General features: G+C 37.1%; 2 protein-coding genes across 2 annotated transcripts in view; both read right to left on the bottom strand.

The window, feature by feature from the left end:
* The window catches only part of crabp1b (cellular retinoic acid binding protein 1b), a 33,973-nt gene that overhangs the window by 5,787 nt on the left and 13,509 nt on the right, over positions 1–14,677 (bottom strand). The window lies entirely within an intron of this gene.
* Positions 243–13,990, bottom strand: LOC135778724 (uncharacterized). The gene is made up of 8 exons (XM_065289244.2): positions 13,850–13,990; positions 13,628–13,782; positions 12,061–12,197; positions 7,542–7,635; positions 5,517–5,843; positions 5,070–5,244; positions 4,853–4,977; positions 243–3,324 (listed from the first exon to the last, which is right to left on the bottom strand). The coding sequence occupies exons 1-8, from the start codon at positions 13,971–13,973 to the stop codon at positions 3,043–3,045; spliced, it is 1,419 nt and encodes a 472-aa protein (XP_065145316.2). The 5' UTR covers positions 13,974–13,990; the 3' UTR covers positions 243–3,042.

The following is a 14,677-nucleotide window of genomic DNA, read 5'->3' as shown; positions in this document are numbered from 1 at the left end:
TCTATGAGAGTCATTTTAACACTTTTTTGGTGTATATATAATCCACACTGGCCATAGTAATATTAACACTTTCAAAAGTGTTAATGAATTAACACTGACTGCGAGGTCAATATTTCACTCTTACGGGAGTTAATCAAAATATCTCAAAAAATTTAATCTAACTCCTTAGAGAATAAAACAACACTACCCTAGATTTAAATTAGCTTAATTTCAATCTAACAAACAAATAGTTCAGATAAAAGTTGTAATTGAAAACTCATTTAATTTAGTTTAAACATTAAAAAGGCAAATACATTGTCAAAACATACACTGCCTATAAAACAGTAAAATAGAAATGCATCAAGTAGAACAAGGTGTTCTAGTCTTACAATGGTTTAAAACTTACACTGCCTAAAAACCGGACCAAATGTACATATGTACTCAATGGTTTCAAGAAATAAACATCAAGTGGAACAATGTTTTTTAGTCTTACAATAGTTTAAACACTGCCTATAAAAACAGTATAATTAATAAAATAAAAAAATATGCACTTTTTTAAAACCAAGAGTGCAAAAAAATTGTTCAATCTTCTAACATTACAAAACTCTGTAAAGGCACAACATACACATTCACATCTGGTCCATATGCACTTTGAAGGTCATAGGGTTTGTAATGCTTAAGATCATCAGCTGGAACAACTGCATCAAATTCATTACCATCAACCACTCTGAATGCATTATAATGCTCACTGAACAACTCTGTAACAAGTTTGTCAACCAAAAAATACACTTTTTCACCCAACACAAGAATGTTTGTTATTTTACTAAAAAATGGAAGTTCATTTTTTATATTAGTGCATATAACCAGACCAGGTCTATATTCAGTGCCATCAAGTTTTACCCAACGGGTAGAGTAAATGTCAGCCTGCACTGTGACTTGTAAAGCTCTGGCTAAATCTTCACCATTTTCACAGTCATTAAGAGAGAAAAAGTTCATTGGTCCAAACTCTTTTCGCTGTAAACTCAGTGTTTCCCAGTGACTTCCTATTGCCATTTGATGTTTCCGTGCAAGGGACTTTGTGATGTTCTTAAAACTTTTCAGCATATTTTTGAAAAGTTTGTGCTTGGCCTCAAACCTCATACTCCAGAAGTGCAACAGAGGTCCTATTTTCCTTATGCATGAAGGATAATGCACCATAAAATGATGCTTGGGTATCAATTTTTTGTGAGGGTACACAGATTTAAAAAGTTGATGATGCTCAGAGATCAAATGCTTCAAAAAAACAGTCATGCCATAGGTAACAACAGGTGAAAAGACAATGTTTATAATTTGCAGTAAAATGAGCAACAAGTTCCAGTTTGGATTTCCGGGAGGCACAAGGTCACCAAAAATTAATGGTGTGTTTCTCACCAAACACAATGTCTGAATTGAATTCAATCCAATAGAATTTCCACCATGTTCCAAACTGACATTTGTTGGTCGATTTTTGCGCTCTGTGTATCCGAAGTCAAACGAATAAATCCTCAAAAGGAGATCATTTTTTGAGATCAAGTTTTCAGTCAGGTATCCAAATAAAAGTTTCATCTCATACTGAGCAACACCCTCCAATATATCGTGCATTATATCAAAAGAGTAATTGCTACACACGTGGAAATAGTGTAAAGTGTTCAAAGAGCAGTTCCTTTTAACTCCATATACTGAGTTCAACTGTGGATCTGACTGAATATCCCTGCAGTGCATTTGAAAGCTGACTTCATCACGAAACAACAACCTTGGGTCATCCTCACTGTAAACATCTTGGGCATCAGACTTCTCGGTTAAACATAAGCGACAATAGTAATTACTGTTAAAAGACTCTGTAAAACCAAGAATAGCATTCATACCCAAATTATCTCCAGAAATCTGACAAATTGAACCGTAAACCTTTTCAGATGAAATGGGCAAATCAATCCCCTCAACTTCAAGTATCTTAACATCATTGATCAAAGGTGCTAAAATTGCATCAAATCCATACTTTTTAACATCTTGGGAGTGAAAGAGAGAAACTAAGTGTATGTTTAGAACAGCAGAGTTGAACTTTGGTGGAAGATTTCTGAGGACAAAATATAAACAACCTATCTTGTGAATTCCATGCTTTGACCCCAGTGGATTGCTTGTCTCAAAATCATCATAATATAATTGGATTTTCAAAGAATTGTGTTGTGAAAACAATGGATGGCCCTTGCAGTAACTGCCATCACTAAAATCTTTATATACATCAGGAGTGGTTTGAAACTCCGTTTCAAAATGCTTACAAATATCTGTGTTACGAAACATAAACTTTAAGGTATCCAAAATAGGGATGTAAACAAAAGTCTCTTTAACCGGTACCTGGTCATAGGTCCCAGTTCTTTTGTTTCGTCTACTGTCATACCGAACACCAAGAACTATTTCCAACGGTTCAACAATTCCCCACCTTTCACTGAAGAACTTTGCTCGTTTAGCATCAGAATTAAAACTGGTAAATGGATTTTCAAAACACTGTGCTGACATTTCAGAGGAGTCTTCCGTAACAAAATTTTGCTTCATTAATGATTGTAACTCTGTGGTAAACTCTTCCAGGTCACATATAATTGATGAAACTGATGTATTAGAAGCACCACTTCCCTGTAGTTTTGCAACAATTGAGGCACACATGTCCTTCACATCCTTTTTAGAAGGAACTGGCCTACTTTCAAAACAAATAGCTTCTGGAAGAGATTCTTCATCTGATGGTCCAGTCTGAACTGCATCTGACTGACTTAAACAATCAGCATGAGGAACGTTTGCAAAAACTGAACGAGGAACATGAATATTGTCCAGATGTTTCCTAAAACCAGAGTACGTTGAAAACTGCTTTCGGCAACCGTGTTGAGCACAAACAAGTCTACACTTAGAGGTGGGATAGAATCCATGTTGAAACCTTAAATGTGAAATCAGTGAAGGAGTATCTGTATGCAATTCTTCACATCTAAAACACAGCAGCATTCTCTCTTAAATTTCAGTTTAGGTGTTATTCAGGAATTTGGCTCGCAGCTCTTTCACTCATGGAGACTCTTTTGTTTTCCCAACATCTATGTTATAGACAGTGGTCTGCAGAAATGTGTAGAAGTTGTCGAGAGCATTGTCATAGGAAATGTTAAAAACATAGTGCACTTTGAAGAGCTCATCCAAAGCACCCAGAGAACTAGCTGTTTGACATGGTATAAGTTTACTATCCAGAGCAATGTAGTAGTTGTCAATCTCGTCTTGACTCCTCCCCACAGCTAGAAGATATGGTTGGTGACTTTGAACTTTCCCTAGATGCTCATCAATGCTGCAACATGACTACAAAGGAAAAACAAACAGTCTTAATCAAAATTTGCAAGGTGATGAGTTGACCTTGTTATGATAATAGAAAACTGATAAAAAGAAATCTAAAACATTGTGGGAGGGGGGCCCCGAGGACTAGAGTTGGGAACCACTACTCTATAAAAAAATAATAAAACTAACTATTGCAAATTGGGGTTGTGCCGAAAGACGATACATGAGAGATCTTGTAACGCATGCGGCATGGATTCCATCATGCACCTGAACTTGTAATACGCATCTTTGACCCAGAGTGTCTGGGCTTTAATGACAAGGATTAATGTCATCAGTTTTAAGAAGGTTGCGGTCATGACAGTGTTGCTCTTAAGAGTAAATCAGCTTCTTTTTTTGTCCACCAATCAAGTGGTTTGCCATAAATTAGTAAAAATTAACAAATAAATAAATAAACTATTGCCCAGCCTTACCAATACTATTGTGTATCGGCAATCTCACAGGCTGACGATAGGACGACCTCACATTGGGGCAACACTACTGCAAATAATGTAACTAAGGAATGTGACCATCTGTGCTATTTTTATCTGGGAAAAAAGATTACCAGCTACAAATAACTTTGCAACTACATGGCAACTAACTTTTACTCATTTGCAACTATATGTGAACTAACTGTCATTAGAATATAAGTAGACTGTAAGGGTTAGGGAAGAGGTTAGGGTTAGTGAAATAAGTTGACATGCACCTGCAAAGATACTTAGACAGTTGAATGTCTGTTGAGGGATCATCACAATAAAGTGTTAACAGATATTACGCAGACCATTTACTAATACTCTAAAGATTGGAAGTTGATTAGTAGTTGCAAAGTTACTTATAATTAGTAAAACGTCTAAAGTGGACTATCGAAATAAAGTGTTACCCCTTCAAAACTGGTCCTGTATCTAACTATTGTTTCAATATAAAAGACACTAATTTATCCACCAGGGTGGCACAGATAACTTCCTCGACTCACATTTAAATTATTGTTACATTTAATAATATAGTACAATAGAGTAGAATAATAGAAAGAGACATAAGAAGGTACCAGTGATGCAGCGATGTATCGGCCGCCGATATTTATCGGCCGATTTTTGATGAATTTGAAACCATCGGCATATCGGCAATAGCACGAGAAAGGCCGATACTGATTGTTTATTAATTAAATGCATAAAGAAATCCATTATATGTAAAAAATGTGTTAATGTTGTTAATAAAATAAATGCTGAATAGCAAAAACCACCTTTGAAGGTTGTCATGCTGTCTTTTTATATTTGTTTTAGCTTAATTTGTGCCTCTCTTAATATGTTGGTCAGTTTGAATGTTAATTAGATCAAATCCATTTTCAGTAAAAATATTTCGATGCAGAAATAAACTAGCTAATAGACCAACTGTATAGTATTGTATACAAGTGTTTTATATCTGTATCGGCCAGAAGTTGTCTGTTTAAATCCGTATCGGCCCAAAAATCCTATCGGTGCATCCCTAGAAGGTACATAAGAAAAAATATGTTTAATACCTTATGAAACAGAACAAGTTTGTCAGCTGCATTGGTGGCACTTATTTTTGCAGCCATCTTCCGCCCAGCAGATGGTGGAAGAAGGTGAACAAGCAGCAGCAGCGTAGACAAATCACTGTCCCAGGCTGTGGTAAAAGAAAAAACCTATAATCCATATTATGTGAAATGATTATGACAATAATTTGAAACTTATTTAAAATAAACCATTTTAGCACACCTGAATTGGCTTTTTCTGAGGATTTCTCAGCTGACAAAAGAAAACGCTGAACAGCAGGGGTCTGAGTCAAGTTTTTCGCTTCCTGGATAATTTTTGGCTTTAAGGTTCTGTCCCACTTTTCCATTAACTTTGAAGATGTGTCCAAATTGAAGAGAAGTTCAAAATCTTGATTCACCTTAAAGAATAGTCATTAGAATTAGACACCCATACATTAAAGCAGGGATGTCCAAAGTCGGTCCTGGAAGGCCAATGTCCAGCAAAGTTTAGCTTCAACCCTAAACAACAAACCTGAAGCACTTAATTAAGGTGTCACTAGGCAGACTACAAACTTCTAGACAGGTTTGTCAAGTCAAGTTGGACCTAAACTCTGCAGGACACCGGCCCTCCGGGACATACTTTAGATACCCCTGCATTAAAGCAACAGTTACTCAATTTAAATTTACTTACCAATCCTTTGGTATCTAAAAACCTTGGGAAGGTTTTTAAAACATCTGTTGCTGTATCTGCATTTTGAACAAGTTCCTGGCGATGACGAAATGTCTGTCTCATCTTCTCAAAAATAGTTGATTCAACTCCTGTATGAGCGAGAAGCGAAATGGCCTCCAAAGCAGCATCGCCATCAAGTTGTTGTTCTAAGCTAATGGCTCTCTTGACCTTTGGACCACCTTGTAGAGATGTAGGCTCAGTTTTTTCAGTGCGACGAGTGTTTCTAAGGACAGTCTTTAGACGCCAAGCAAGATATCCACTCCCACTTGCAGCATCGTAGAAGTGCTCCTATATGTATAAAAATAAGATTGTCAAAAATCAGAGTAGGTGAAATGAGTGAATGTTTCAGGTTTATTTTTATTTTGGTTAAAGTATAAGTTAGTGGGAGACTGCAAAGTAAATAATAATTTGACTTCAGTAATTATATTATTTTATATAACTCTGACCATGTTTGGCTAAGGAAAAGAATGCATATATACGTAGAATGTCATAAAGATAGGGCTGGGAGATATGGCAAAAAATTAAAGTCTCAATGAAATAAAAATGAAAAACTTTCATTTGTTTTGGAATATTGTGGTATTTTTTACAAATGATCTGTGAGCTTCATTATTTTATGAAAAATTCATGTGCCCTCATAATCTTTAATCAAAACCGCAAATCTCCTCCCCTCCTCAAAATGATCTCTCTTTACTTCTGGTCATATGGTATGGCAAGTGGGCGGGGTCCGGGAGAAGATTGCAGCAATTAGCAACACGACCCAACTTCAAATCATCCAATCAGATCCAACCAGTTCTCCGGTTTCACTCGAATATACATCACCACGGGGTAAATAAGACACTTGTTAATTCCATTTCATGTCGATTTTAAAATCTAGATTTTTTTCAGAACATTTGACCGATTTACAACGCTGATTTTCTATTTTTTCACTAGTTAACTTAATACATAACTACAACAATACTGCAGTAACTTTCTCATTCCACTAACATTCTTTTCACAAGGTGGTTAAAAAAAAAGTTCATCTGGTTAAAAAAAACTGAAGTTCTAATTCAAGTGCACTAAAGAGTGTTATCAACATAGTATAAATATAAAATAAATTCAAATAACTTTTATTAAATATCTATGCAGAAATTAGGCCTTGTTAAGTAACATGTTAAACGAAACTATTATTAACTATTATTTCTCTTTTAACCATTCATAACATTCTCCTATGATTTGTTTAAAATTTGATTCAATTTTTAATCAATAATTTTGTCAATAAATATAAAACTGACAGATTTGGATGGATAAACCGAAAAACCGCAATTCACATGCGCGCACAGAACGGTTCAATATTATATTGAGAATTGTGGCGCATATATATATATATATATATATATATATATATATATATATATATATATATATATATATATATAGGCAGCCAGCCTCGTCTCGCATGAGGTTAAAACAGCCTCGTCTCGCATGAGGTTAAAAAGCACATATGTGTGCTTGGCATCGAGGTGATCATGGCTAGTTTAACTTCTGCACGCTTCATTTTTCCCTCCAGCCGTATGCGTTTTGCGCAGGCACCGCACACAAGTGCATGATCTTGAATCAATTAATTGTTAACATCCCTGCTTTTTGACGAATAGAGCTTAGGGACACACAAAGGACAACGACAATCTCCATTACTTATCCCACATCGTACACAGAACAAAAGCGCATAAAATAATATAGCCTACTTGGTATTGAAGTTCCAAAATTTTGCCTGGGTGGCTGACATTTAATTTTCAATGAAGGAAAACCCTGCTGTGTAATCAGAATGTCAGCACTGTTTCACTTTGACTGTAAAGAATGTCCATTTAAAATCGATTTCCCGATTTAAATAAAATTGCATAAAAACGTCAATTCAAATTAATAAAAAAAGCCCAGCCCTACTTGAAGCTAAATAAGATATGGGGTAATTTCTTTTAAATCATTCATAAAAAATACAAATAATCAACTCACATATCCCTTCTTAGAAAATGGGTCTTTCAATGACGGAAACAAAGTCACTATTCCAAGGGCATATTGCTCTCTCTGCTGTACAGGTGGAATCCTCCTATAAAATCAATGTACATGCAAAACGCTGTCAATTTTAGCACTGGTGCTACAGAGGTTTTAAGTTTTGTTGCACAGACAAAATGTCATAACATATAAAAACGTAATCTCAAAAACCACATCCACAAGTACAGTGTTATCACACAAACAGGCAGGTAACTGAGAAAGGACTTTAACATTTCATTGCTTTGAATACAGGGGTTAAAGCAAAAAAAAGAAAACCTGAGCCTGAAAATTTTCCAGAGGCGGGGTGGACACATTGTTGAATTTTCAATGCTTCAATATGTTGATCAACATACAGCCGTTTATGTTCACTAAAGCCCGGGATACACTGCACGATTATTAGCTGTCCCAGACTAAAGTTTGCCATTGTGAAACAATCGTTGCGATTTCTGTGATCGTGGCTCTTCATCAGTGGTCCTATGTCTTACAGTGAGAGCGGTTCAAAGATGGACATTTTTCCGGTCTTGCATCCAAAGATAGCCTACGATAGTTTTCTGACACTGTCAGAAATTCGGCATGGTCACCGCACAGTGTGTTTGCTGCTACGACCTGCATGCTGGTATGTGTTTACCACGAGCACATGCTGGTGACGTCGCACTAACGTGTGACGCTGCCGCCGAAGCTTCCGTGTCATCATCGTACTGTCTACATGCCTGTCATACCAGAGTTTAAACGATCCATGTCGCACAGTGTGATAAGCTAATGATCTTATAGGAGGGCAAAAATCCTGCAGTGTATTCCGGGCTTTAAACAAGAAAGAAAACTTAAAGGAATAGTCTACTCATTTTCAATATTAAAATATGTTATTACCTTAACTAAGAAGAGTTGATACATCCCTCTATCATCTGTGTGCGTGCACGTAAGCGCTGGGGCGCGCTGCGACACTTCGATAGCATTTAGCTTAGCCCCATTCATTCAATGGTACCACTCAGAGATAAAGTTAGAAGTGACCAAACACATCAACGTTTTTCCTATTTAAGACGAGTAGTTATACGACCCAGTTTGGTGGTACAAAATAAAACGTAGCGCTTTTCTAAGCGGATTTAAAAGAGGAACTATATTGTATGGCGGAACAGCACTTTTGGGAGTACTTCGACTCGGCGCAGTAACACCCTCCCTCTCCCATTATGAGAGGGAGAAGGGGAGGGGATTTTTCAGGCGAGTTGAAGTACACCCAAAAGTGCTGTTCCGCCATACAATATAGTTCCTCTATTAAATCCGCTCAGAAAAGCGCTACGTTTTATTTTGTACCACCAAACTTGCTCGTATAACTACTCGTCTTAAATAGGAAAAACGTTGATGTGATTGGTCACTTCTAACTTTATCTCTGAGTGGTACCATTGAATGAATGGGGCTAAGCTAAATGCTATCGAAGTGTCACAGCGCGCTCCAACGCTTACGTGCACGCACACAGATGATAGAGGGATGTATCCACTCTTCTTAGTTAAGGTAATAACATATTTCAATATTGAAAATGAATAGACTATTCCTTTGAGTTTAGTGATCACGCCTGTGTTGACAGTTAGCTGTGTGAGCGCTTTGTGAGCTTGGTCCATTTTACTTTTGCTGCATAGATAACCAAAATATTATCCAAATGCTGTTTAATTAGTATAGCAGCAATACTAATTGAACAATTACAGGTAACATGATTACAATAGAAAATCTAACAAACACATAAAACACTGATTAATTATTACATTACAAAAGTAACCTTAATATAGAAGGCTAATATATATATATTAGTATTGATAACTGCCTTACCAGTATCCTATAACTACTAAATAGGCAATGTTTTAAAAAATACAACATAAACATAACATCAGCATTGTCCCAACTCAACATCGACTACAAGCATGTTTGTCGGATGTCCCTTAAGGGCTGCGTTTACACTTGGCATTAACATGCGACCTGTATCTGGATGTTGTCCACACACACATGGAAAAGACAAGTGTAAACGAGTTTGTGATCAGAATGTTATCCGATCTGCGTGCCCTGATAAAGAGGTAGTCGAGGACGCTTTGTGATCGGATCTCAGTGTAATGTAAACGCAATCCAGCCATCATATCTGCATTTACAGGTCAAGGTCACAAAAAACCCCGCCCCATCATCTCCTCTCACTTACAGAACAAAAAAGACATTAGGTCATGAAGCGCAGGTGAGAGACACACATATTCATATTGGGGAGCAATGCTAGCTAAGCTTGAAAGTATCTTGAAATAAATCGATATACAAGAGCATTTTAACACTGCTGATTGCATTTTTAAGTTATTCAGGTAAATGTTTAATATGTTCCAAGTATTCATGTAGTGATTTAATATTTCATGTCAGAATTTAATGGATCGTTATAATGTTTGAGTTTCCATGGCGACATATCAAGGTCATTGCGTGAATGTTGCGCTTCTTTTTGGTCAGTCGTCTGTTTCGCTCTCATTTAACACATTTTAAGTAGGGCTGTGTATCGCCAACAATTCCCCAATACGATACGTATCCCGATACAAGGGTCCCGATACGATGCGCATCACGATACAAGACTATTTTTAATTACATTTTTGATCAGAATTTAGTAACATTATTATTATTATTATTTTTATTATTATTTGTTTATTGTACATTGAATAAGCAGTGTTGACTTGTAACAGTTGTGTTTTTGCCATTCATTTATTAGCTATTAGAAATATTTAAAATCCCAGAGTTAGTACTTAACTTATGTTTTTTTAAAAGCAGTTTTACAAAGATGGTGCCTTACTCTTGCCTCTCATTATTCTACATCTATGAATATATCTATAAACATGCAGTCAGACTTAATACTTTTTAATAGAAATCAGATTATTAATGTGACAGTTATAGTTTGAAGTAGCTCTGTATCTCTTCTCTAGACGTACACTTTTCACATGCAAATCTTTGTCGTGTTTCTTCTCAAATGCGTTAGTACTGTTTTATAAGAGCATGGCTAATAAAGCCCTTTGCAGTAGTATAGGCTAAGATATCTGCGCTTTCATACTGAACTCATTGACTTTAATGCGCGCGCGCGGCTCACTATGCAGACACGTGCGCCAGCGAGACAGACACGCAAAGTGAAAGTATACCCCGCCACCTTTAACTATACATACTCCGCGGGACACATGCGTCCTTTCCATATGGATCACGGATCAACAGCAATTCGTCACGTTACTTTCAAAAGTATGTCCGAATCGATGCGTGCATCGTCAGGCGTCCATGACGATGTATCGTCGTATCAATATTTTGAACACAGCACTAATTTTAAGTTACTTGAAAACACATACAAACCATAATAACATTAACCAAATACATTTATTCACTGTTGTGAATAATGTGTTTGTAAATTACATTACTTTACTTCTTGACAGCTATTCATCCAGCGCGTCTCCCCACACGGGATCCGATCACACACACACACACACACACACACACACACACACACACACACACACACACACACACACACACGCGCACACACGCGCACACACGCGCACACACAGACATCCAGATACAGAAGCCACTTTGATGTTGACAAATGTAAACGTCCCGTGTCCTGATATCCCGATGATCCGATCTGCGTGAGCAGATCACCGAGATCGCATGTTAACGCAAAGTGTAAACCCAGCCTAGCAGGATGCACACATATACTATTAAACACTCTTTGACAAACAGGTCAGTGTCTCCATCAATAATGAACACATTTGTCATGACACTTCTTGTGTTTTTGGCACTTACGCCATGTTTAAGCAAGGTCTCGCGCATAAAATGTGTGGATTTCGCCACCAACTTGGGCAACCTCTGTTTCACAGGATTTACAGTAAACGCAGTACATTGAGCCATTTTCATAGCGGAGCCAATCTCTCCGAAAGGTTTAACGTTAAGCCTTTTTCCGGTGGTGGTGGAGGTGCATTTGAATCCGGATCGTTGCTATCAATTACAGTAGTAACATTGGCTGTAGTCTGCTCGTTCTCATCATACTCGCGGTTTGGCTTTTCACATTTTCGTGATTTGTTTGCGCACCAACGTAGCACGCCGAAAAGGAATGATTGACGCTCATGTTAGCCAATCTGCGGTCTTCATTAAACGCAAGAACCAATCAAATTTCACCATTAAGTTATGCAACGTTGGAGAAAACACTAAACCTGGGACAGCACACAGCATACACAATTGTGCGGCTGCCCATTTTGTTGTGGTGCGACTCAATTTAAATCAAAGCTTGATTTAAATTAATTCACATCACAACAAAATGGGCAGTCGCACAAATGCTCCCAAATATATTTTAAGGTTGCACAGATTAAATTTCGGTCACATATGCAACCAAAATAGTTGCAATTTCGAGCCCTGCTATGGGGCATATTGCGCAACAATACATCACAAAACAGAACAACAATTACATACTCCTAAACATGGAAATGTGACTTACCCATGTTTCTCGGTCATATGTCCCACCAATATGTTGACAAGAGCTCTTCTCATCTCATTTGACAAGGTGTTGGTGGCCTTGTACTCTTCAAGAATGTCATCTCCTTTAGATTTTTCTTTTATGGCAGTAAGAACCATCTAGGTAAAAAAACAGTAAAAGAAAGTTGTTTAAAACAATGTTATCTAGCCTACAAAAATTGTGCTGTCAGTTACTCCAATATTTGCTGTCAGTGCATGGGCCAACCCTTACAGAATAGTCACATGGATTTCACATGTGCAAATTCAGATGTGAAATGTGTGTTTTGGGAACATTTTAATGTGAATCCCATGTGAAATCAGTGGATCACATGTAAAAAAAATTGTCACCACATTATGCACATGCGTTTCACATGGAATTCATACAAACCTGTTCCAAACACACACATCCACATGTGTTTTTCACATGTGAAATTGATGTGGTTTTTCTGTAAGGTAATTATCAATTTCAGGTTCTGTGCTATTTTATGTTTATGCATAATTTGTTGTTTGCTCATCCAAGTTTAACTTTTTTTGTATTAGTTAGAGAATGTTGCTTGTTATGCTAAACAGTTAAGGTTCTGCAACACACTTTGCTGTCCCAACAGCTACAGACTAGGGATGTCAAATTATACAATTACCCATATTCGATTATCATTTAAATTAACGATGAATCAATCGAATAATCTTTAACAGTAATGGTGCAATAAGCCATTACAGCAGTGGCATATAGCCAATGACATAAAAGTGTGCGTAAAAATGCCAGCTTCCTCACGCGAATTAAAAGATTTTATTTTGTCTAAATAACATGCTAGTGGGATTGTAAAATGAGTCAATGTAGTTGGTGTTTTGATAAAACAGTAATGATGATCAATGATATATGTTGCGGGCGTTCAGAGTGTAACGACAGTCAGTTACAGTTTACATTTAACAGTTTCTTGCCAGAATTTAAGTTTTACATTTTAATCTGTTTATTGAAAACGGCTTCTGGTCTCCTTCCCTGTGTATTGCAGCGTTGCTATGCTAATCTTGCAGGCTTCCCTGAAGAGGGTCTTTGCTTTCAGTATCCTAACTGTGTTTAGATTTTTGGCATCGGACCCTCTCAGATCCACTGCGGATGCCATTTCGTTGCTTTAGCAGCCAGCCTCGAGGATAAAAAGCCCAAGCGTGTGTTTGGCATCGAGCATCGTTGTGATCTTTGCAAGTTTAACTTCTTCGCACTTGTATAATTTTTCACCAGCTGTGTATGTGCTTTGCGCAGGTCACACGTGCTTGCTTTATCTACAATCGTTAAGTTTTATTGATTTAATTCTTACCGACAATTAATCAAAGATCGCTTAATTGTTAACATCCCTACTACAGACATATCAAACAAAGCCCACAACATGAGGATAATATTAATCTAGCTTAAAAATACTGTAGATGTATCATAGCTCTGGCTGCATTATTCAACACCTCTTACAATCATTTATTTTAACCGTGTTATTTTAATTCTTGCAAATTGTGGAAATGAAACAAGAAACCAACATAAGCAAACATGCAATTTATGTCACCTCCTTAGCTGATGTTGCCCTAAATTCATCACTCTGCTCTGACATTTTGGATTTCTTGGTACATCTTCCAGAGGGCACATGAAGTTCACTAGATGAAGGACTTGTAATTGACTGCGTATCTGTGCAGGAGCTGGCTGCTTCCTCTGACACACAAACTAAAATAAAATGTAATTATAAGAACAAATAAAGATTCTCATTTTATAATTGTAAATATTAAAATACCTTTACTAAGGTCTTCAATGATTAACGTTGATTTTGGGTCTGCTTCAAGCAACTCTCCTAAAAGGTCTTGTTCAATCTCGGTGTGGGATTCATCATATATCCGCAAGTCTGCTCCAGTGTGCATTTCAAATCTGCTTTGCACTGCAGACCAAAAAAGCATTCCAAGTATAAGAATCAAAACCTCTTTTTATATGAGCTAAAAACTTTTAATCACTTGCCTTCAGTTATAAAATCAGTGAAAGTGAATCCATCGTTCAGCTTGATGAATTTCTTAGAGCCTTGGAACTGCACTTTTACAAACATGACGTTAACCTAAAAAAACACATTGTGGTGACAGCTGTACTTAGAAGGTAATTGCAAACACCATAAAAAACAGCGAGATAAAGAAATATAGAATGCAAGTCAGATTAAAGAAAAAGAGATATAGCAGGCTTTACTGAAGCAAACACATGTGCGCTGTCAGTCTTCCCAGACAGCGCACATGTGTTCTTTAATCTGACTTTCTGTCGTCCCATCTCTAGCGCACACGGTAACTGCACATGCAGGGTTAACAACGGCTTTAGATTTTTTCATATACAGTATTTCTTTAATATTTACCTTAGGCACAGGGAATACTAGGGCTGTTCGATTCCGGATTTTTTGGAATCGATTCCGATTCCGATTCCTGTTTCTGGAATCGAAAGAATCGATTCCAAGAATCGATTCCTCACTGCTATTTTCGATTCTTTTTCTATACGAACAGTGTCTAACATTGGCCCGTCTTACCGTGCCACACAACGAGAAACACTCTATACCGGGCGTGTCAAAGCGACTGTTGCAAATCCATTT

The sequence above is a fragment of the Paramisgurnus dabryanus genome, chromosome 2 (assembly GCF_030506205.2).
Source record: "Paramisgurnus dabryanus chromosome 2, PD_genome_1.1, whole genome shotgun sequence".
Taxonomy (NCBI): Eukaryota; Metazoa; Chordata; class Actinopteri; order Cypriniformes; family Cobitidae; genus Paramisgurnus; species Paramisgurnus dabryanus.
The sequence above is the reverse complement of the archived record's forward strand: the minus strand, read 5'-3'. Positions and strand labels throughout refer to the sequence as shown.

What these genes read in the sequence shown, in the direction of transcription:
- LOC135778724 (XM_065289244.2), bottom strand. Translation starts at nt 13,973, where the DNA reads ATGCACACTGGAGCAGACTTGCGGATATATGATGAATCCCACACCGAG. An exon ending in CATTGAAGACCTTAGTAAAG is followed by an intron (nt 13,783 to 13,849) that starts GTATTTTAATAT and finishes ATTTTATTTTAG; the next exon opens with TTTGTGTGTCAGAGGAAGCA. An exon ending in CTCAGAAAAAGCCAATTCAG is followed by an intron (nt 4,978 to 5,069) that starts GTGTGCTAAAAT and finishes CTTTTACCACAG; the next exon opens with CCTGGGACAGTGATTTGTCT.